Genomic DNA, 21,883 nt, shown 5'->3' on the forward strand with positions numbered 1-21,883 from the left:
GCCTGTAAAGAATACAACACATTCCATTTGATTTATTTACAAATAGGGAGTGGAGGTAAAGGAAGAGTCTATTTATCCATCAGTGGTGTTGTTCAGGAGTTTCAGGTTTGTGTGTGAGTCTGTGTGTTTGTATTACTCATGTTGTGGAGACTCGCTTCCTTTTTGGGGATACAAAATCAAGTCCCCACAATGTTAACTATTCTATTGATGGGTTAAAACTTGGTTTGCAGTTTAGGTTAGGGTTGAGATATTTAGTGATTGTGGTGAAGGATATATTCCAATGCAAAGTCCTTGTTAACTGATGAAAACCAAGTGTGTGTGTGTGTGTGTGTGTGTGTGTGTGTGTGTGTGTGTGTGTGTGTGTGTGTGTGTGTGAGAGAGAGTTATGGTTAGGTTTAGTTTTCAGAAAATGAAGGTAAGTCAATGTAATGTCCATTGTGTTTGTGTAGGTGTGTGTGTGTGTGTGTGTGTGTGTGTGTGTGTGTGTGTGTGTGTGCAACATATTTTTTTTCTGGCCAAAAATGATAAGGTGGGCATCTTCATGTATGTGAAATGAAGAGTTATTGAAGTGACTGTATTCATTCCTACGTGCATCACTAACCGCTTCCATATATCAGTGTCCTAGGTCATCTCACAATGTTTCCCCTCCCATCTATCACCTAAACAAAGTTAATACAAACCAAATCACCCTCCAGCGCAGGACATTCTTTCAACTTTCTTAAAGTTCAAGATTCATCTGCAACGTGAAGAGAATTCTTTTCACCTCATATTTCTGAGAGACAATGTATGTTTTCTTAGAAGCAATGCCACCACTATTAACAGATTGCAGTACATCTGTTCACAAGATCACTCCCCTTTTCTCCGAGGTGGAGCAAGAGGTATAATAAACACAGATGGAGTTTTCCTGCCACAGGGAGCACCTGGAGAGAAACATGGTGGCTCTGAAGAAGAACATGATGAAAAACAAGTCGAGACAGAATGTCAGCCTTTTGGCACTGTGCAGGTGACAGTGAAAAGCTGTTCTTGATATACATATGAATCAGTTGTTATAATAAAATAAAAAATGTGCCTTGTGTTTCAATGAATTTTGCTTATTAAACATTCTACTGCTGTATTAATCATCAAGGTTCTATTTAAAAGATACTGACAATATTTGAATTAAGGTGTTTTAGGGTTTTCAGCAACTCAACAGGGACACACAAACACCATGTACAGCACATCTTGACATGATGTGGTCAAAGAATGCACAAGTGAACTGGACCAAAAGGTAAACAGCTTTGCAGCATTGGAAGGAATGGGCCAAACTGATGACGAGTGTGTGTAATCTTCTGCCTAACCAGTGATTGGTCGCTGTGTGTGAGTCGTTTTAAAGAAAACATGACCTTTTCGCATAAATATTTTGAATAAAATATACTGCTGTGAGAATACATCAGTATAAACCTTTTACTTCCTGCTGATGTTTCAGCTTCCCTCTTTGGGGCCATTTGATGGCAGCCACTTTGAATTCTTTCATTGTTGACTAGTTCTGTAGGGGGTCACATAATTCAATCGGGAAAAGAATATGCTTTTAATAAAAGACAAAAATAAACAAAAAAGTCAGCTGCTAACGTAACCAAATGGTAGACTGTGTTTGTTTATTGTCAGTCACCCCCCTCTACTGTATCTCCCTGAGTGAGTTTGCTGGGTGGATCAACTGAAACACTGCTACGGCTGAAAGGAATGAGTGCATCTGCCAGCACCAGAAGTTGCAGATGCGAAACGTAAGATCTTATTGCAAATGTTTTTGTTACAACACATTTCAAATATAGTCTACCTTAGCTAGCCTGATGCTCCACAAGTTAACACTAACTCCAGCTTTGCTGCTAAATCAGAGGAGGAAGCTGCTCTCCAGAGCTTCCTCAAAAGCAGACATTTAACCACAGCATGCAGTACAGGAGCCAGTGAACTGTCATCTGAGACAGACTGAGAGACTACATGCCGGGGATTTTGAAAATAACTAGTGTTTGCCGACCACGACAGAAGGCAAAAGTGTTTAGAGCTGTTGCTAACGGCCACACTGATAGGCAGGCTCTTCGCCCTGCCATCATAGAGAGGAGGGAGGTGCACATTTTCAGTTTTACCTGGAACACATTCAAACAGTATGTTGCACTCGTCTGTACAAACAAAAATTGACTCTATAGTGTGTATAAAAATGAAAAAAGGAAGCTAGAGAGAGAAGAGAAAACCTTACGTACTCTCTCACTTCCACACACCTGGCAGATCACTAGAGGTGGGTGTGAATGCCGGATTGTCCATTCTGATGTAGGAAAGGTGTGAGTGAAGGGGGTTTAAGATGTTCTATCATTCGACAAGCAGTTGTGTTGGAGTATAGAGTACCCAGTGGAGCTGTCTGCTATCACAAATTAATTACCTCACTGAGCACACTGCGTAGGATGAGCTTTTTGCAAAACTCACAAACCAGCCCTCGCTGTCAGACAGGATAAACTATCCGCCTAAATGGCTGTACTTTCAAATGATTTATTTAACTGCTATATTTTACAAATCAAACACTGTCCACTGTATCGAAGACAGAAAAATGGAAATATAAAAGGATAAGCTCAGGATGGTATAGGGTTAAATTAAAATACTGCACTCATATAGTAGATCTAAACACATCACAGTAAACTGGACCTACATTCTGTATCAGTGGGACTGATACCCTTCATCCTGGCAATGTTATAGCCAAAATCATATTTAAATCTACTTTACAGCTTTAGACGGATGCATAAACTGTTATTTTTTAACATTATTAATGCTGCATCTCTAGGCTAAAGGGGATGCAAATGATGTGAGGTACTCTTGGTGCAGTCAAACAAAATTAATCAATAACAGCCATTGTGTCAGAGATGCCATGATCAATGTGTTACGCCACAGGGAGGCCATTTATTAGAACAAACAATTAACTGTGAAGGTATTTCTTCTCTAAAGTTGAAATGTTTTTACATACTACTACAAACTGATGTACATATATTTATAATGAACAAATAAAAGAGAGTTCTTGCATCCAGCCACAGTCCCACATTCATTCTCCTATACACAATATTGTATCCAACACAACTACGCCGATCACTTCTTGTAAGCTTTGGTCTATAAATAATACCTTTCTGTTTGCACATGCCATTCTGTGGTAGCACCCCAATGTGCAAGTGACTAACTGTGAATGAAGCACTTGATCTAATTTTGGATCGTGGCCCATGGTGAGTATGAAAATATCAAACCTGAAGAAGTGGTGGAGGAGGAAGCCTGCTGAAAGGGGGAGGACAATTGATCCAAAAATGGTCCAGAATCAACAGATGAAGAGGCACATTCCAAAACTATATATATATATATATATATATATATATATATATATATATATATATATATATATATATATATATATATACATATATATATATATATATATATATATACATATATATATATATATATATACAGTGTATTTATATATATATATATGTTTATTTTTCAATCATTTCCTCATTCCAGCTTCCCGGTTGTGAAGCTTTGCAGGTTTTCCATGTCTTACATGATAGTGAACAAAACACATTTGGGTTTTGGACATTTGGTCACAAAGCAACCTATTTGTTAGCATCAAGGCTTAAGTAAATTATGAAGGGCTTATCACAATAAAAAAATAAGAACCTTCTTAAGCTCAACATGGTACAAATGATTTTACTGGAACTGCTTTGATTGATTGATGAAGTGCCCTTGATTAAGGTAAACTTTTTTCCCTACTTCTTCTTGATTTCACTGCAGTTTGATTTAATAGATCGCAGAATTCTACCTGAAAAATGTATTAATTTTGGCTTCAGTATGAATGCTATCGATTGAATGAAATCCTATTCAAACCATAAAAGCAGTTTATCTATGTTAGTGGGTCCTTTTCTTTCCCACGCATGTTTACCTGTGGCATACCTACAAGGAACTCGCCTCAGACCATTGTTGTATGCACAAATGTTCTCCCCTTAATGTTGGCCAAGTCAAAGGTACATACTGATAGAGTATGGTGGAGGATCACTGCAGTAGCAGATTCACAAACTCAGTCCCATGAATATTCATTCAATGATTTTAAATGTGTCATAAAATGGGTGGAAAACAATTAATAGCTATTCAATGTAAATAAAAAATATATATGCACTACAAGAAAGATGAAGGAACTGGGGCCATAGTACTTTGCATAGGGTAGTGTTCAAAAGACGTTACAGAAGATACACTATTTGGAGTTACAATACAAAACATCTTTCATTGACAGTGTATATTACAGATATTTCTAAAAGAGCAATGCAAATGTCAGGAATGGTTGGAAGAAGTGCAAAGATTTCTTCTCATCCAAAGACATTCTTAAGGTATTATCTCATAGTCTAATCATTTACAGTCACACTTACTTTTTCTGTAAAGTCTGGGGTAATGCAGCTCAGAGAGATAAGAGGAGAGAGGAGCAAGAATGGTCTTCAAGGAACTTCACCCACAAAATGACCATTTGTATCTCAAACACTTACCCCGTGTTACCTTGAATTCTTGAAGAAAACAGTTTTGCCACATGCCTCCACAGCGTACGAGGAATCAAAAATACAAGCAAAGTCTTGACAAAAATTGGAAAACTTTATCAAGCTATCGGTTCACAAACTGTCACACAACACATGCAGTATATCCAAGTATAATTTATCGAGTCGTATGCTCACTACTTCCCCCATGCATTTTCTTTAAAACCTTAAAACACCGTCCGGAAGAGTCAGAAGTGTTCTAAATTCACTTAAAGAGATCCAAATAAGAATCAAATCAAATAAATTGCAGCCCCTCCATTCTGCAACTCATGTCCTCTCAAAGACTTGTGCTAACGAAGCAAAGTAGCAAAAATGTCTACAAAATCATCAAATAGAATTCTAGAATGTTAAACATCTTGGTTGGAGTTGGAATAAAGTTGGCATACATATTTTAATCAATCTATAATAATAAGGCTGGTCAGTTTTGGAAACACAAAGGTTTAAATAGGCTACAAGTTATACCACATAGGAGGACATACAGGAATACAGTTGACAATACAACTCTCTTAAAATGCTTAAACATTTAGATTTTAACATCTACAATTTCATGACAACGGGACAAACTCCATCTGCTGAAGATGATCATGTAATATATCAAAAGCTCTAGAAGAGCTACTGATATTGTTTCCAAAGTCAAGAATGAGCTTTCTTTCTTTGAAGTGACAAATAGCAGAACAACTAATTCTGACTTTATTCAAACCATATCAATTAATCAATACTAGGCGTTATTGCACGGTGGTTTTTTTCCTCCTTAGAGACTGAATGGGTTAAACCACTTCTGTTCTATAAAAAAAGGACAATGCCTGCAGCTCATCGGCTGATATCACAATTACAGTGTGGCTTGTATTTATAAGAGCTGTCACACCCCGTGTCATGTGCTGCGGTTCCACACGGCGCGGAGGTCGATCCACCGACTCTCTGTTCCCTCCCATCGACGTCCCCTGCCGCCGTGCGCGGCCACACCTGCATTAAACGGGGAAAGTCAGAGAGTCCAGTGGAGAGGCAGAGAGACCGAAAGACTTCAGAGAAGCAGAGGCAGGAAACGGAGCACCTTCATCTGCTCCTTTCGCAATAGGCTACTCTGGACACTTTGATCCGAAAAGGGTGAAGGCACGCAGGCATGCGACGATTGGTGGTACTGAGACTTTGCAACCGTGGAGGACACAGGGTGGGACATTAGGTTTTAAAACGAAATTGATCGGCACCATTAAAGAGACCGAGTGTGCGCAGCTGTGTGCAGGTAAGATACAGAAAGACAGGAACTGCCCCGTTACAACTTTTTCTAATCAAACACCTTTTAATTGTATCCAGTCGTTTTCTTTATTTTTATTTTAAACTTATTTTTGGGTACAAATTTAAGTTATTGTTATTAGCCTAGTGAATTATAAGAATATATTGAGCCTATTTGGCACTAAATAACCTAATGAGTTTTTACTGAACATGGATTTTATTGAATATCACGTGGTGATATTCAATAAAAATGTATAGATGCAAACGTTATTGTGAAATGCTGTAATATTTGTAATAACTAAAGGTCACTAAAAACATACATTTGTTTACCTACAGCCCAGTATGTTGGTGTCTTTATATTCTCTCTTTTTTGTCTTTTTAAATTAAAGGCAAAGGGTATGTTTGTTTATTTTATTTTGTTCTATATATTTAATCTATAATTGACTGATGTTTTAGTATTTATTTTGTCATGTTGTATTATTAGTGTTCTTTTTAATTTTAATTTTTATCAATGTCTTACTACATAAAACTTCACATATCTTCAAAGTCATCCAAAGTTTTGAGATGAAAAGCAATTTCTGTTGCTTGTGAGGACTTGCTGGAAGCCTACAATATCGATACAATTGTGACAAAATCCATATTTTACAAACAACTCACTGTAATGTTCTAACCTGCAACTGAATTATAAAGCATAATGAATTAATGCATTAGCAAACAATACTGTATATTCAGAAGCACCTAAACACATCTATTCTTAATTAAAACAGAATTATATGAGCGAACTGGGTTATGGTGAAACTTTTCCCCCAGTAGTAGCAATATAACATTAGTGTGTTCTGGACTTTCCCGAACGAATGAGTTGACAATTGCGTCCACATTAAAAACAAGGAAGTAAAACATGTTGACATTGTATCACACCCTAACCTTTGCACCTTCAGGATGGCCCACAGTTATCAAGTGCACATAATAGTGTGTAGCACTGTAGATCATCAAATCACTGGCTACTGTCGAGTACTCTGGGTTCACTTTTTCTCCATTGTGGAAAATTCATAAGCCACAAAGGGAGGATGTGGTATCAATACTCTATTCAAGTTATTGCCTTTGGAACGGATCAATACACCCTCCATGCACGACCCCCTGTGACGCCTTGCTCGCATAAATATGTTGTAACTAATCTAAAGACCAAAGATTAATCCTGACAGGTCAGTCTCTACACCAAATATACTTTACAGATCAAACACTTAAAAACTAGTCTGGCTGAAAACAACATGTGATACATGTGATTAGAAAAGAGCCTGGAGTCAACACAGAGCGCTGGATGAAAGAACAGGAGGAGGAAAACAAAGTGAATTGGGGAGTGTGTGTGACTGGGCAAAGTGGAGGAGTTATATGAGAGCTCTGTAGGTGAGCTGTGTGTTTGTGTGTGAGTGTGTGATATCGATGCCAGACAAAGAGTGGAGTAGACAGTAGGACAGAATCTTAAATATCCTGAGAGGCGTTTTGTTTCATAGTCAGCAGATACAGAGTCAGGCATGTAGTGTGTTTTCAAAAGCAGCTGTACCGACTGTCCACCTCTGTCCCTCGGCCTACAATGTATCCACCTCTATTCATAATCAATTCAATTCAACTAATTCAATATGTTGAGACTTGGTATAGACATTGGCCGAGACATGTTTGTGTGGAAGAGAGTTATTCTCTCTCAAAGTGCTAATTATGATTTTAAACCGAAATGTTTCATGACAAGACACGCTTTGCGAGGCTGTCCTAAGATAAATGCTAACATTAGCATGCTAATATGGATTCACAATGATATGTTGATGTTTAACATGTATAATGTTGACCATGTTTACTTTCTTAGTTTAGCTTGGGAGCATCCTAACATTTGCTAATTAGCACTAATCACAAAGTAGAGACAAAGTCCTTAGTTGTTCTAGGTATTTGGCTGGATTATTTCTTACTACTGGGACTAGTTGCTAGGCAACCTGGAGGTTACAGGTCTAGGCCAAGTAATAGTCTGGCACATAACCCCCTGTAAAACAGGGAATTGATTTTTTCACCTAAAGTGTTAATTAGTGAGCTTTAGATGTGTTGGTAGGCAGATTCTGTTACCTTTGGACTGAGCCAAGCTAGCTGTTTCCCCTTGTTTCCTGACTTTATGCTAAGCAAAACTAATCAGCTGCTGGCTTTAGCATCGTAGACATGAGAGTGGTATCCATCTTCTCAGTCAGCTCACTGCAAGAAAGCAAACAAGTCCCAAAATTATTACAAAATATACTTTGTGGTAATCAAATTTCATGGCAATCTATTCAATTGCAGGTGAAGCCAATGCAGAACTGCTTTCTTTCTATTAGCCAGCTGGGGGCAACTCCTCTGGTCTTCTTAAATACAGCATGATGTTCATTTTGTAAAGTATGCTCCCATTTAGAGTAAAATGGACAATAAAGCAGGAGAAGAGATGGCTACCTTATGATTTACAGGTTGCTTTCATGATGTTGTCCAGTCTGGGAGTTGTCCTTCTTATAAACAGTTTATGGTTGGGGTTTAACAATACTGAATAACTTTGTAGGTAGATGAATACGTGGATTTATACTGCTGGGAATAATGGCGAGTAGACACAAGAGGAGATGAGGGGGTAATGACACCACAGTCTCTCTGAGAAAACAAATTAAGAATTTATTTCACTTACCACTACAAATGTCATGGTAGTGCTAGAGAAAATAAAATAAAAGCGGGATCGTCAAAGTCAGTAGGCTTTATTCTCCAGGGAACATGAATGTCTGTACACAATTTCATGGCAATCCATGTGGTTGAAAATACCAAACCACTACTTTCTCAAACTAAGGTGCTGCTGCAGTAAAGAGATGTCACTTCAGGCAGTCAACAAATAAGATAGACAGCCAGACATTGAACCAGCCATCTCATTCGTTACAATCATTATCGCTAGACAGCCAATATCAAATTAGAATATGCTGAATATCACCTCTGAACCCACAAGAGGAAGGGAGGAGGGCTAAAAAGTAGTGGAAAAAAAAGAAGGCAGCCTCTTTCCCATCGTCAGCAGCAGTGAAGCAGAAGGGGACCAGCATGTTAATTGGTGATTTGATTAGCGTTTTAATATTGCAGCTGTGCACGACAGAGGAGAACAACTGGCTGCTCAGAGGTTTTCCTTTTCTTTTTTCATAATCAACAGTCACTCCTCCATGGCAGGGACCGACACAGCTTAGCCATAATGCACACCATTCAGTTAATTTCCTCAAACTTCCCAAAAAGAACAAATCAGCATTTATTTGCCGTAGTTTGGTAATGGAGACTATTTGAAGGAAGCAGAAATTCAAGCCATTTTGAGTTGGGCCCAGCACATAAGAGCCCCATTTGGCTCCTGCCATAGTAAAGAGGCTGAATGTGACCCAAAGCCTGCATGCTAAACTGGACTGGGCTGGGCTACAATTTTGTCAACAGCAGTGTGCACCACTACTGAGAGGAGCAAGCTCCATAAAAAAAGTCAAATTTCATATTAGATAACCAATTGAAAATGCTTTCTGCACACTTTCATGAATAATGTTTTGTTTATCTGGGTCTATAGTGTTAATGTGTGTTTGTGTTGAGAGCAGGCAGCAACCTTCGTGTCTAAAAGGTGAAGCCAATGCAGAACTGCTTTCTTTCTATTAGCCAGCTGGGGGCAACTCCTCTGGTCTTCTTAAATACAGCATGATGTTCATTTTGTAAAGTATGCTCCCATTTAGAGTAAAATGGACAATAAAGCAGGAGAAGGGATGGCTACCTTATGATTTACAGGTTGCTTCTACGCCGTTGTCCAGTCTGGGAGTTGTCCTTCTTATAAACAGTTTATGGTTGGGGTTTAACAATACTGAATAACTTTGTAGGTAGATGAATACGTGGATTTATACTGCTGGGAATAATGGCGAGTAGACACAAGAGGAGATGAGGGGGTAATGACACCACAGTCTCTCTGAGAAAACAATGTAAACATCACAGCATGAAAACAGGTACAGCACACTGTGTATTTGTATGTGCTTGGATGCCACAGAGGCTTTGACTCAGGCAGCATTACCTGGAGCCAGAGGGGGATATGTGGCAAAGACAAGTAATCCCCCTGACCCTATGCACACATCTCTCTCTCCGACACCAAAACGCCAGAGCAGACAGCAGAAAGATAATAGGTTAGCAGATAAAGGAGGTGGTGAGACCGAGGAGGAGAGGAGAGAGGTAGAACAAAGTACAGAAGGTGTGGAAGGCTGGGGAGATAAGGAAGGTGGGGGCGCGATAGAGATGAGCGTGGGCCTGTTTGTGTGTGGATAAGGTGTCAGAGGGGGACAAGTCTTGGCTGGTCATACCGTTTGGGGTAATGCTGTACCATAAGCTGAGAAATGAGCTCGCTCAGAAAGGGTGGAATTAAACCATCTGAGAGGAGCCAGAAGTCAGAGGGAGAATTGAATGTCTTCAGCAATGTCTATGACCGTTAAGATTAAGAGTGTACAGCCAGGCTAGTGTGCAGCATGCTAACATGCTCACAATGGCAATGCCGATGCAGGTATAATGCCTACCTTGTTAACCATTTTAGTTTAGCTTGTTAACATGCTAATATTGCCTTATTAGCACCCAACACAAACTACAGCTGAGGCTGATGGGAATGGCATTTGTTTAAATTTGATCATAAAGTATAAAAAAATAATTGTAACTTGATGATGCTGCTTGATAAAGTTAGTCAGAGGACATCCAAAGTGATTATAATCCATCCTGAGAGGAACATGAATGTCATTATCAAATTTCTCGTCAATTATCCCATAGTTGTCCAGACATTTCACTCAAAACCACAAACGTCAACCTCATAGTGGCAGTAAAAGAAATGTCAGGGAATCGTCAAAATCATTATGTTACATCCTCTGTTTTTGGGGGCCATGAATGTCTGTACAAAATTGCATGGCAATCCATGCAATGTGTGTTGTCTAAAGCCATATTGCTGTGTTTGGGTGGCTCCAATAAAAGACAAATAGTTTCTAGAGATGAAACATCTTTGAGATTTGAACAAAGTGATGCAATTTCTGTTGGAGGGATATAAATTGTAAGCCATTGGCAGAACAGGGGAGGACAATAGGTAAGCCCTGCAAAGCTGAACCAAAGGTGAATTTACTGTAAAGAATGTGCAGCTGATGTTAAGGTCTTTCTTTCTCCCTTTTTCTGTCTTAGGTTTTCCCTTGTGATCCCTGACAGAGCGAGGGCAGTGACACTGACTCGGCCATTGTCTCCTCACTGTTTCCGGTCAGAGGGAGCCTCCGCGGGTGCCTCTGCTGTCCATTGTGACTGTAGAGAAGACAAGTCTGGAAAAAGACCCTATTCAGCATAATTTCTCTTTGCCAGCCCCATTTGCAAACCAAAGAACAGCAGTGAAGTATCAGCACTATCCCTAGCCCCGAGCCTATCCCTCCATCCTCAGCCCCCTCACCTCTAAACCCCTTATCCCTATCACACTCCCTCAGCCCCTTCCCTCTCTCCAGCCCCAGCTTCAGCCTCAGCCTTTGCCCCATCAGAGTCCCAGATGACAGCTCAGAAACATCCGTTACCCTCCTACTCAACACAAGCTTTCTTTCCTCTCCCTCCAGCCCCTGTGGCGCTTGGCACCAATGCCCATCACATAGACAGATGGAGCCAACCCTGACCCTTCTCCTGGCCCGTGGGGATGCTAAGAGAATCAACGCCTGACTAGAGGACAGTGGGGGTGGTGTGTGAGTGTGCGTGGGGGAGGGGGGGGAGGGGGCAGGAAGGACAGAGGAAGAACGTATTGCTTTGGCACCACGGCAACACATCGCCCAGTCTCCCATGGACTCCCCTTCAGCCCACAGCAGGAATTTCAAAACCCCCCAAATTGTGCCTGACATATTGTTGCTTTGATTATTTGGCAGAGATAACTGGCTCTATGTTTGTGTGGAGAGAAGATGCGAACATTGGCAACATTTTAAATATAACAAACATCATTTAAAAGAAACAAGAAACCACAAGAAGACTGATCTAAAAACGCTGAAGGAAAGCACTCCTCAGTCAAAAGTGTAGTTTAAGTTTCACTCAGAGCCCCACATTTTTTTTTCATTATTACCATTTTTACTGACAAATTAACACGTGGGAGGGATTTTTTTTTTATTTTTTCATTGTGCTTCCCACACTTGAATAGAGCAGAAGAAGCAATTTCCTGAGAGCAATGAGGAGATACATGTGGGACTCAAGTCAGAGCGTCCTTGGTTGTGCAATCATACCTTAAGCTGCAACGTTGTTCATTACACCTCTGCTACCTAGTCCCAACATGGACTTTGTGTCAAGGCATTTTCAGTTTCATTCTTCTGACTAGAAGCAAGATTTTGGCTACTCAACTTTCGCTGGATGTTTTTGCCGTCTTCTAACCTTGTCTGCTGACCGGCATTTGGATTAGCATATGATGCCATTCAAGAAATTTTAAAAGAACCACGCATCAGCAATAAAATGAGACACTAATGGCCAGTGAAATGATTTCAGCAGGCTGACATAACAGAGGGGGGAATACCGGAGTCCCAATGCTTCCCAGGTAATTGGAGTGCAGTATAGTGTATTTACTCCAAAGCACAGCTCCTCTGGTGACCTTGCAGGCTGAAAACCTAAAGGAGGCAGACACAGGAAGAGAATTATTTGGGATTTTTCATCATTACTCTCAGTGCATTAGCATAACAGAGAATGTTTGGACAGTTTGCGTGTCTTCAGTCCTTTTCGTTTCGACTGCAGGGTTGAGCGCCAGCACACACATATTATTCTTGTCAATTAAAAGAAACGCATTTAGGCTTTTCTTCAGAAAGAGCATTCGTTTCAAATAATTTGTGTTAATCATCGCTGGTGATCTCAACAGCCTCTGTGAGATACTTTAGACAGTAAAATGTGCTGATATAACCATCGTTTTTTCATGAGTAGGTAACTGTCAAATTCATTGAAGTTTTCCCTTTGATTTTGCAAGAGTCTGGGGTGTCAATCCAAAACTCCCATATTATACTCCCAAAAGAAAAGATAAAGGGGATCAATAATGTTGCTTTTCGGTGGATGTGCTACTGTTTCCGATGCGCTAACATAGCATATCAGTGGATCCGTATTTATGGATATGCAAAGAGCATTGTGGTAGTTGTGTGAAAATTCACAGCTAAGGTGTAAAGATTCATCAATAGATGTAATATACAGGAGGTTTTTGATGCACAGGTGTAGAGGACTGAAATGTTTCCTCTAGAATAAAGGCGCCTTTAGAGTGTGCAGCAACAACAATCGTGTAGGTTTAGGGGGATATGGATCTAATAAGGCACACGGTACACTATCAATTTGAGACATGTCGGGTTGTGCTATGATTGGTGGTAAATCGTAATGCTATGATGTAAATTGAGAAAAATATATATCCTTTGCGTCATCCAACTGTACAGCTTCACAAGGTTTCCATCTTTGCCAGAGTACCACCAACTTATTTTCTGTCTAGGTCTGTGTAGGTTCTCTCATGATTGTCTACCCAAAATCACACAGTGCACAGGGGCCTTTAGCGACTTTAATTCCCAATGACCAGAACGCTGTGGTATCTTTGAAAAACAAAGTCATGAGGAGTTTTGTAAGTTGTTTTTGTCTCTTTACCTGTTTTCTTGTACTTAAAAGGAGGCCAATGGAGAGTAAAGCAGTTAGTCAGTGCTTTTGTAAAGATATTTATGAGGCATTTATGACACGGCTCAAATGACAGAGTCTAGAGGTCATATACATGATAAAAGAGGAAAGGGAGACACAGTCCAGCAGTTTTGTGTGTGTACATTTCTATGGGGAGCAGAGTGAGAAGCACATCATGGAGTAAGATATACAAGTGTCGTTAAGGGTTCAATTTCATCTTATGATCTTTGTTGCATGCCATCGCCTCTCGCTCCATCACCTGGTTGTGTCCGTGCTTCACTTTACTTTGAGCTAGCTAATAAAACGGAAATTTATCTTTCATAAACAGTATGAAGGGAGGTGGTATTATCAAACCTTTAATAAGACAAGTGGGTGGATAGTGGTGGAGTATCACATATATTGTTTTTTTGTCACCTTAACACCTTTGGCGCCTCAACCTCAGACACAAAAAAATACAGACACACACCTCAATTACTGTGCTATTTCTGTGGTGCTACCTGTCAGTGACACTGAGCTCAAACCAGCTGGGATTAATTAGTGAGTCAACACACACACACACACACACCGTCATCTCTGTCTTTCTGTGTGAAATATACACTAGCACATCATAAGAAAATAAATACACATGCTAACACAAACATACACTTCACCTTTTACTATTCATTTACAACTGTTCACTCTTGCAAAACACTCACACACAAGCAGACACTCACTCACACACACACACACACACTTACACACACGCACGCACACACACACACACACACACACACACACACACACACACACACACACACACACACACACACAAGCAGACACTCACACAAACTATCATCCATCAGATACAGGATGTGAAAAGCTTCCAGAACAGCATGTTGCCAATAAACACCCCTCCTCTGCTGTAATTAACTCGCTCTTCATTTCACACCTTAGAAATATGCACCTCATATTGCCCTGTGTCACAGTGTTACCGCTCTGCCTCAGCACAAGGCCATACCTCTCCACGCTAATAACAAATGTTATCTTGCATTTAGTTTATAGTCTTTTCTAAACAGGCTGGATAAATCTGATGGAAATGTGTTTCTGTCACCACATTTTAACTGCTTTCTAGAAGTGCCAAAGGTTAAAAAAAGAAGCAAAATTAAATATTCTAGTTTAAATGTGAGATCAGGTTCTGCCTGTTCAGATTGACATATTCATTTTATTTTGTAGATCGGTGTTTGTGTTAGCAATATTGACGGCCGGTGAGGACAAGCTGTATCTCCTGTCAGCCTGTGTTGGGGCATGTGGGCCTGGGCCACACACTGCTGACTTTAATAGAAATAAAGCCGCTGACAGGTTTGAAAAGACAAGCTGTCGAAAGCCATAACCTTGAGGGTGTGTGTGTGTGTGTGTGTGTACTTTATATGTTTACATGATTGTGTTATGGGGGTGTGATGATGTTACGAACTACAGTAGAGATTAAATATGCTGAGGTAAGGTAAAGACTGAAGGAAGAGACAAGTGGGAATAGAAAAGAACATATTAGAAAATAATGAGGTTTGCAGGTATAATGACTCTTTAACAGATATGTGGTAAAACATATATGAACAAACAGTTCAGTTCAGTATCAGAATATGCACACATATTAGGGAGAAAGATGAACTTGGCTTAAGATACAAATGGGGGGATTCATCGGGTGAGCTAGTGTGGGTGTGTGTGTTTGGGAGGATGAGAGAACCAAAATTTACATTTGTGCATTAGCTGTTTGATTCTGTGTGTGGATGGGCATTATTTATTCTATCAGCAGCTGATGCTTGTTTTATCCTGCCACCTCTGTAGTGGCAACTCATTAGCATAGTGATAATGAGAGATAGAAAAGGTTGCCAGTGTCAGCACACTTAGTTTTTACACTGTCAAAACAGCAAGTTTGGATCGTCAGAGAAACTGTGTGTACGTGCGTTTATTTGTTTGTGTGTGTATGTGTGTGTGTGTTTAAGTGTGTGTGCATCTTTGGTGTGATGGATTGTTATCCATTTTAAATACTGCAAAGATACACAAAAAATATTTTTAAAGAGTACATTAACACCAAGCTGAATGGTACTGTTTCAGTGACATCTTTCGCATGTCTCACCACGCCCTGCATCACTGTTGGCTGTGGTCACATGGATGCCCTATAGCACCCACCTGTAACCACACCAAGTCATGCAAATGTGTTCTGAACAAACCCGGTGGATGCACTTCAACACAACAGGTTAACTGAAACCACAGGACATTAGTGCAAACAGGATTTTTAGTAGGTGAAGTTACAATTTAACTTGGCTTGTTCAGAACATGGTTTGCAAAACAAACAATGTTAAACTTGCATTTCTTTGTTCAAAGAGCACATGAATGGTCGGAACAAAGAGGGTTTAAAGTCCACCTTTTAGTGCTCATGTAAAACCAGCCTCTGTGTACCTTGACGTAACTGAGCTCAGCTGCTGAAACTGGCTTGTTAGGCAATCCCTAAACTGTGCGTGGTGCTGAGTTTAGGAATGAAGGATGGGAAACCAGCGTCCGTTTCTGTGCTGTCATTTATTGTAGAATATATGTACTGGTCAGTCATACAGTCAACTCAAGATCAACACGATTTTTTGTAAAGTGCACTATTTCATGTTATGTGATACATTTTGAATTGTTTAAATGTATTACACCCTGCTGTTACAATTCATAGTGACATTTCAATAAATACATTTTATACGTAGTGAGCTAATTAACTTACTTTGGGCAATACGCTTATGGATTAGCAAAGTTACACAACAATTGGCGGAGAGGGCACCAATGAGCAAATAAAACTGCTGTAAATTGTGTACATGGCAAGTGGAATCACACACTGCACAAACCCTGATACATCTCCATCTGTCTTCTTCAGGTGACTGCTGCCGCCCTGCAAAACCAAACTGGAAATTCTGCGGATGTTTGGATTCTTTGCTCTGGATATTGAAGCTGTAAGGACGATTTGGATCCACTTCTGTATCCAGTTAGTGTGAGCTGTAAGGATTTTCATTCACACGGGACCAAGCGACCTAAACCGATGTTGTGGAACCTTTGAATGCAGACTTGGGTGGATAAAACACTACAATACGCTGAGCTCAGTCAAGTGTTTTAGTGCATTTGGTTGATTACATTTATTTTGTCTGCACATTTGCCGCCAACTGAATGAAATAAGACCTGAAAGGATTGTTAGGTGGATTCTGTCGTCTTTGTTGTGGTTGAGGCAACCTCATTGAGCAGGCTGGGAGTGGCATCAGGATGCCTGAACTAGAAAACTTTGCCCCCCTGAGAAGCCCGAGAGGCCCTGAACTGGTTTCAAATGGTCCAGCAGACCCACTACGGATTCAGCACAGCATCCTGGAGGAACAGGTGGAGCTGTGGTGGTTCAGAGATCCTGGGAAGTCTTTGCTCTGCTACTGTGTGGCTGTACTTCTAATCCTGGGCTGCGGGCTGGGCGGGGTCGGCCTTCTCTCCACCACCACCAGCGTCTCCAGTGAATGGCGGCTGGGCGCAGGCACGGCCCTCTGCCTGCTAGCCCTCGGGGTCCTGCTCAAACAACTGCTCAGCTCGGCTGTGCAGGACATGAATTGCATTCGAAGCCGACAGCGGATCAATATGCTAAAAAGCGGTGGTTTATCTGACCTGCTTGTGGTTTTGATTACAGGGCTGTCATTGTTGATTTGTGGAGGGGTTCTACTACACCTGGCATTGGCTAATCACATGCCAAAGCCTGGCCAAGCCCTTAATGACATGTACATCTCTGGAGTGGTTTTGCTAGCTGGAGGGGGGGCTGCAGTTGTGGGTGTTGGAATATACTCTGTTGTGGTTGTCCTGCTTGAGAGGACAAGGCACGGACGAAGGTTGGTGGACCGGGTTTTGAATATCTTCACTGTTTCTGGACACATGGACCGTCAGGCTCGCAGAGAGACTACCTCCAGTCTGGCTAATCTCATATGAGATGTAACCACACTAAGACTGTATTTTGGCACCATGCGCTTTATGTCAGAACATTTAGCCTCAACTAAATCATAGCAGGCTTTATGCCAAAATATTACAAGCAGAATGATTAAAACAAGATTCATCCTTTACATGCTTCAGCTTTGTCACAAGCTGATTAGACTCTGTGTGAGGCAAAATTAGCTGATTTTTAAATATCTTCTTGCATTAAGCGATCAAATCTCAGAGCCAGGATGAAAGGATCGAAGAGTAAAACATTGAAGAATTACTAAATGGCTATGCTCAGAATACAAATGAAAATGCCCTAATTTTGATTTCTTTCTCAACATGTGACCAGTTAGCTGATTTTTAAATATCTTCTTGCATTAAGCGATCAAATCTCAGAGCCAGGATGAAAGGATCGAAGAGTAAAACATTGAAGAATTACTAAATGGCTATGCTCAGAATACAAATGAAAATTCCCTAATTTTGATTTCTTTCTCAACATGTGACCAGTTACAAATTCAGATGCTGTGGCATTTATTTTTCACATGAATGGCATTTTATTCAAGTTCTGTAAATCTTATTTGTTATTAGGCTAATTATCTTACCATTCACATTGGACAAATGCAAAAATTGTGTTGCCTGTGGCAGTTTGGCAGAGAGACTGTTCGTATGCAGGACACCAATGAAAAATAAGTTTTATAGAAGTTGATTCAAGTGGTATTTAAGGAGATTCAGTTATGAAAAGCAATCTGAAACTTCTTAAACTAAAGGGAGGAGTGTTGGTTTTAAAAAACAGAAGTGAAATATTGTATTGTTATCAGATTGGTGCAGCTGTCAGAAATTGAACAGAAAGGCCTGTAGTGTGAGCCTACAATAAAATGGTAATTTGGTTTGTATAAAGCTCTTCTACACAAATGCTGTTCATACAAAAAGTTGTGAGACTACACAGATGAAGAGACAGAAACCTTGTCAAAGTTGACACAAGAGAACGATTAGAGTAATCATCTACAAATTGGACTGTCACACATTCATGATCTGTTATAATACGTATCCTGTAAAAGTGTCCATTGGCCACACACCACTACCTACTCAGTCATTGTAAGATAATATGGATAAGAGCACCAGCTGAAAGGCTAAAATGTGAACTGCGGAATAAGTGAATGAGTGATAGATGAGACAACATAAGTATATAAAAAAAACATCTTTTGAAAATGTCTTGATGATTCATGCACTGCCCTCACTCAGTCCATGTTCACATGAAGATAGGAAAATAATCAGCTGACAAATTTCAGGGATTTGAGGATGGTCAATAGCTCAGTAAAGCTAAACTCCAGCTCATTGGAATGACTTCTCCCTGTGATCTCATTTCTTTCTTCAGAAAAATAATAATTTACCATTACACATGCAGTAGCACAGGGCTATGCTGTTTGTGACAGACGTGGTCGAAACTTCACTGTAACATTTAGCTGCCTGAACACATGATACAAGACAATATGATTGTTGAAGAATTATATCACAGCACTTAAGAATGTACGGATACTTTGTGTTTTTGTGCATCAACACAGTATTAATCTTGTTTTCTTCAAACCTGCTTTCATTTATTTTTGTGAATTTACTTTGTGCAAAGTATAATGGTCATTCATTGCTATGAATGACCATTCATGAGTCTCATTGCTCTCATCAATCCATGTTGGCAAACATTTTCAGCAAAAAAGTTTTGTTAAACCCCACTGTACACCACTTACCCACCACCAAAGGGCAAACAACAAAGTAGCTAATGAACTAGCATCTTGATAGCTAAAGAGCCAAATACTTTCTTTTGGTGGATACCAAATTAGAGCTAAAAGCACCATGATTAGCAACTGGACTTATATTTATAATCCAAACTCTACATGCCAATGAGCCCGCTGAATGTTTAGGGAAGGAGGTTCATAAAGACAGTTTGGACTTGTCACTGTCAATTCTTTCTACTTCAGAAAGACGTGTTTCTAAAGAGTTACAGGTTCACATGGCTCAATTGGGCGCACACAAGCAGCAGTCATCTAAGAAAAGAATTATGTGTATTTCCTAAAGTGTATAATCATTTTTATAAAGAGTTGGCATTTTCGAAAGGCGAAGAGTATTTTTTTTATTTTTTATTATACTATATTTATCCCATTAAGGGGCAAATTTGTCTCTGCATTTGACCCATCCCTGTATCAGGGAGCAGTGGGCTGCCCATGACAGGCGCCCCAGGAGCCACTAGGGGGACAGTGTCTTGCTCAAGGTCACTTCGACTCAGAACACATCCCAGCCAAAGATCGAACCGTCAACCCTCCATTTACAAGACAACCCTCTAATTATTTAAGTATTTGGTCAAAACCTGACCTTGTCCAATGGTATATAGTACAAGCTAGCAAGTGAGCTAATGAGTACGAGCTACAGTAGGGTACAGGTTTTCAAGCTTTAAATGTTAGGCTTTTTGTGATGTTGGAGATAGTCCTGGTGCATTTTTAAGTTTTAAGGGGACATAAAATAAATAAGATGACATAAAACTGAACTACTGAATCTATGCAGTTGCTGTGTTTGCTAACACATTTGCCACAAGAGGTTAAGATGGTGATATGGTTCGTCAGTAATTAGTGTAGCTTTAAGCAAGCTGGCAAAAATGAAGGATTGTTGCAATTTTCCCATTTGTCATTTTGGGAAAATGTGACATACAAAACTTGAGTCCTTTTACAAGATAGTTTTACAAAATCGAAACCAGGGCAACATTTACAGAAAGAGTAAGAGGATGAGTCAGCAGCACAATTCCTTTGACTCTAAGTTAAATTGGTGTGTTTTTAGTGAGAGTAACATCAATTTATTTAAAGCCCTGAAGCACTTCAAGAGAAAGAAAGGATGATTATTTTGATTTGGATCAAGTTGAAGAATCTCAGTCCACGTCTCTAAATATGACTCATTGGTTTACACATTTTTTTGTTCATTTACGCATGAGGCTGTAGTTGGGGCTGACAATTGTAGACCTAGCAATTCTGATTCATCAGATGTATTATTGGCTAAGACATCAGGCCATCATCATTTCTGAAAAAGCAGAAAAGGAGAAATAACTGTTGGGTGCAGGAAAAATCTGTGAAATTAAATCCATTACATCCACATGGCCAGTCATAGAATTTCAATGCACTTGCAAAGTTTGAGCTGGGTTGTCAATATGCTTCATCGTCTTTCACTAAATTATGTGAATTTACAGTATGCTGACAATGCTGCATTGTTATTATTGAGTCTCATTTGTTTCCAGAAGTGTAGAAACATTCACTTTCAAAGCAAAGAGATACACTATTAAGAGAAACTGTGCACAGTGATGGCAATTGAAGGTCATTTGTGTTTGTAAAATGTTTCCAAAGCCTTTCAGTTATTCCTCACATTTCCTCACGCCTTAAAGAAGAGCCGCAGAGAAGGTCCTGCATTGTGTCTCATAGTGAGTGTGTGTGTGTGTGTGTGTGTGTGTGTGTGTGTGTGTGTGTGTGTGTGTGTGAGAGAGAGTCAGTCACGCCTCTTTATCTGTCTCCACATACGCACAGCCTATTGCCTTGAGACAAAAGGGGTCACACAGTTAAACATTGTTGGAGTGATGACGGACAGCAAACTGAAGGCACAATGCACAAGGCAGCGGCCTGGTGGGGCTGGTATAGACTAGCACCACTCTCTCTCTCTCTCTCTCTCTCTTCTACTTGCATCACAGTATACTTATGACATATTTTGTCATTTCTAATGCTTTCAAGTGTTAACGCTCAGTTTTGGTTTTGCTGTCATTGATCTGCTAAAGGTATCGTCTTGGTAAATTCATAAACTTTCACGTTGAATTAAAGCTGGTGTCGACAACATGTTTACATGCACAAAACATTCTGGTTTTTGCTTGATTTATTGAAACAAATATAACAAATATAACAAAAAAGGTTTTTGAAAAACATTACCAACCCTCTACATCAATGTATGTTTTTTAAGTGATCTGATCTGCACCGGTATGACCGTTTGACTTACCTATAGCTATATCTTTCCTAATTGTGGATTGGATTTAGTTATCTTTGGAAAGAATCAAGCTACCAGTTTAAAGACCAGTTTCCAGTCTTTATGCAAAGCTCAGCAAACTGCTGTTTCATGTTTAGCGTACAAAACATGAGAGCGGTATCAATCTTTAATTTAAGTTTCCCCCAAATTTCGGAGTATACCTGCATTCCACTTCAATGCATCAAAACTGCTTTAGAGCTCCTTAACTTTAAAAAAACAACAACTTTTAATTATGTATTATGTTAAATCTGAAATGTATTGTTTGTAATCAAACTCCCTGTATACGAGATGGAGTTAAATATTTATAGATAGCTCAAAGCAGATCTGTCTTAAGTCAAATTGTTGATATGCTACATTTCAGAGAAGTATCGTATCTATCATCATTTGGTGAA

General features: G+C 39.8%; 1 protein-coding gene across 1 annotated transcript; it reads left to right on the top strand.

Annotated features, from left to right (window-relative positions):
* Positions 1-5,571: 5,571 nt before the first annotated feature.
* On the top strand, positions 5,572-21,326 carry LOC137870420 (transmembrane protein 125). The gene is made up of 3 exons (XM_068707669.1): positions 5,572-5,826; positions 11,025-12,390; positions 16,381-21,326. The coding sequence occupies exon 3, from the start codon at positions 16,761-16,763 to the stop codon at positions 17,457-17,459; it is 699 nt and encodes a 232-aa protein (XP_068563770.1). The 5' UTR covers positions 5,572-5,826; positions 11,025-12,390; positions 16,381-16,760; the 3' UTR covers positions 17,460-21,326.
* The last annotated feature ends 557 nt before the right edge of the window (positions 21,327-21,883 follow it).

This window comes from Cebidichthys violaceus, unplaced genomic scaffold, assembly GCF_023349555.1.
Source record: "Cebidichthys violaceus isolate CVI_PGR_0920_01 unplaced genomic scaffold, fCebVio1.0.p SCAF_13, whole genome shotgun sequence".
Taxonomy (NCBI): domain Eukaryota; kingdom Metazoa; phylum Chordata; class Actinopteri; order Perciformes; family Stichaeidae; genus Cebidichthys; species Cebidichthys violaceus.

Excerpts from the sequence above, each read along its gene's own strand:
- LOC137870420 (XM_068707669.1), top strand. The coding sequence starts at position 16,761 with ATGCCTGAACTAGAAAACTTTGCCCCCCTGAGAAGCCCGAGAGGCCCT.